The following is a 2,317-nucleotide window of genomic DNA, read 5'->3' on the forward strand; positions in this document are numbered from 1 at the left end:
AAAGTATAGAGGTTATACTTTTATGCTGAAATGCGTTCCGAATACACACATACTGTCATAGTCATCTAGAATAAATCAACCTAACAACCCGAGCGAAGCCGCGTACTTTCGCTAGTATTTAGATAATTTGTGGAAATCCACAAATTCTCTGAATATATCGTTTGAAGTTACAAGAGACTACAATTGTAAATAAAAAAAATACATATACACAATGATGTAGTGGTAATTAGGTTCAATACCTAATGTCTGGACTAAGATACTTAAACGGGGAGATATAAAGAAGAGGGTAACATGAGTAGGTCAGCTGTCAGAGCAATTGTACAGACTATATCATGTAATTTACATGATCCTGTTAATGTTATTAGTAATAAGTAAATAAACAGTTCGCATAAATCTACAAAGTCCTCGTACTGTTTTGAGTTATTCGAAACAAATAAACGAAAGTCTTAAACGTAGATAACACTATGTGTATATATTTTTTCACATTAATTTACCTATATTATAAGTTTTAAAAGACAAGAATGATGTTGAAGTTCTAGTGCCGTGTGCCATTTGGGAATGGCTACACAAACAGTAGCTTCGAGTGATAATTAAAAAGCGATATATTGTATAAAGGATTGCTTACACTAATATATATTTATAAATAAAAAGCCCATCATTGGCACAGCGGTATGTCTGTGGATTTACAACGCTAGAAACCGGGGTTCGATACCAGTGACGGCCCGAGCACAGCTAGCCCATTGTATAGCTTTGTACTTAATTACAAGCAAACAAACAAATATAAATAAAAATGGTTAAAATCATTCTGCAAAATTTAAAAAATATGTGAGCGTGTTTTAATTCACCAAGGTGATTCGGCAGATGGCAGTAAAGTAGGAGTATTGGCAGATGAGTAAATTAGCGCCAATTTTATTAGTGATAGAGAGGTTAAGGTTCATAACAGAGTTGTTTAGGTTGTTATAATAAGCGAAATTTAATTTGTTTGTCACTATAAATAAATATTTTCTTTTCCGTAATGGGTTTGTTAGACGACTGTTACACATATTTTGGTACAAAGAAACTTTATTTTGTTCTAGGAACTCAAGAAGGTGCATCGGAGAAAGAATGTAGGTACCGAATACTGACTAATCATTCTAATGACATAATGTAAACTTTACAAAAAAGTAAAGACTAAAATTATTTATTGTTCCATATAATACAACGTTAATAATAATTAAGACTAAGAGATTAATGTAAGAAACTGATACTATCAATTATTCATTTTGAGACTTAATCTATTAATAAATGTATAGTTAAACCTAGAGCTGTCCTTTGTAAACTGTAATACTAATATTTTGTCTTTTTTTTTTTTAAAGTTTTTAGGCTTTGGTTTTATTTTAAATTTTATTTAACTGTAAGTGTCTTTATTCATCTGACTAACGTAAACAATGACAGTTAATTACAAAATGCGTGTGAAAAAGATTGGGCTAGTAGTAGTAATGTAATTTATTGAATTAAACTGTAGAAAAATAACCTTTCGTCATAAGGCTTATCTCAACCTCATCTGTTTAATAATTTGAAATTTCCATGACTGGGTGTTTTGGAAGAATTCAGAAAACAATTAACACATATTTTTATAGTGATTTATCTTTTCTGATTTGTAGTACTTGCACCAAGGCTGTTAAGTGTACATATTTTTAAGTATGAGTGTATACAATCACTGTAAATATAATGCAAACACTGGGCATAATTTTTGAGCTAATAATGTGATACTCACTGTGATACTGGTTATGGAAATCAAAACACAAAAAATCTTAAGATTAAGCATGAACATTCCTCACCTATTTTTGTGGGGAAAGAAAATCCACCATTGAATATTCCATTTTGTGAAACCAATTTTGTTTTGTTTTTTGTAATCATTTTGAAATGCAAGTTCAAATAATAAGTCTTGTTCTTTCCATTGCCACACATCACATATTTCTAGTCTGATAATGGCAGCACTATTTCAGTGGTAAAAAGCAATCTTATGTTCCTGCTTTAAGTTGCATTTGAGATGATATCTTTGTAAAAAGAATGGCTTCATAAGATGAATGAAGCATATATTAAAAATGGCTTACAGATAAGTGTTAGGTTAAATTAGAAATAGGGTTATCATCATTTTCAGCATATTTGTCAAGGCATAACATGTGAACAACAAGGAACCATTTGGTCCTTTAAAGCTGTCTGTCAACACCCCACTTAAGAAAAGTGAAGCTTTAAACCCACTCTTTATTTCTCAAGAAATCATTTATTCCCATCTTAAACTTTTGCAAAGTGCTGTCCTTCACTACATCCTATG

General features: G+C 30.9%; 1 protein-coding gene across 1 annotated transcript in view; it reads left to right on the top strand.

Moving 5' to 3' along the window:
• The first annotated feature begins 891 nt into the window (after window positions 1-891).
• Window positions 892-2,317, top strand: part of LOC106466664 (dnaJ homolog subfamily C member 9-like) — an 18,516-nt gene continuing 17,090 nt past the window's right edge. Inside the window, exon 1 of the mRNA XM_022394725.1 lies at window positions 892-1,106. Within this exon, the coding sequence (XP_022250433.1) occupies window positions 1,016-1,106 (91 nt within the window). The 5' untranslated portion in view covers window positions 892-1,015. The remainder of the gene's footprint in view (window positions 1,107-2,317) is intronic.

This window comes from Limulus polyphemus, unplaced genomic scaffold (genome assembly GCF_000517525.1).
Source record: "Limulus polyphemus unplaced genomic scaffold, Limulus_polyphemus-2.1.2 Scaffold2336, whole genome shotgun sequence".
Taxonomy (NCBI): Eukaryota; Metazoa; Arthropoda; class Merostomata; order Xiphosura; family Limulidae; genus Limulus; species Limulus polyphemus.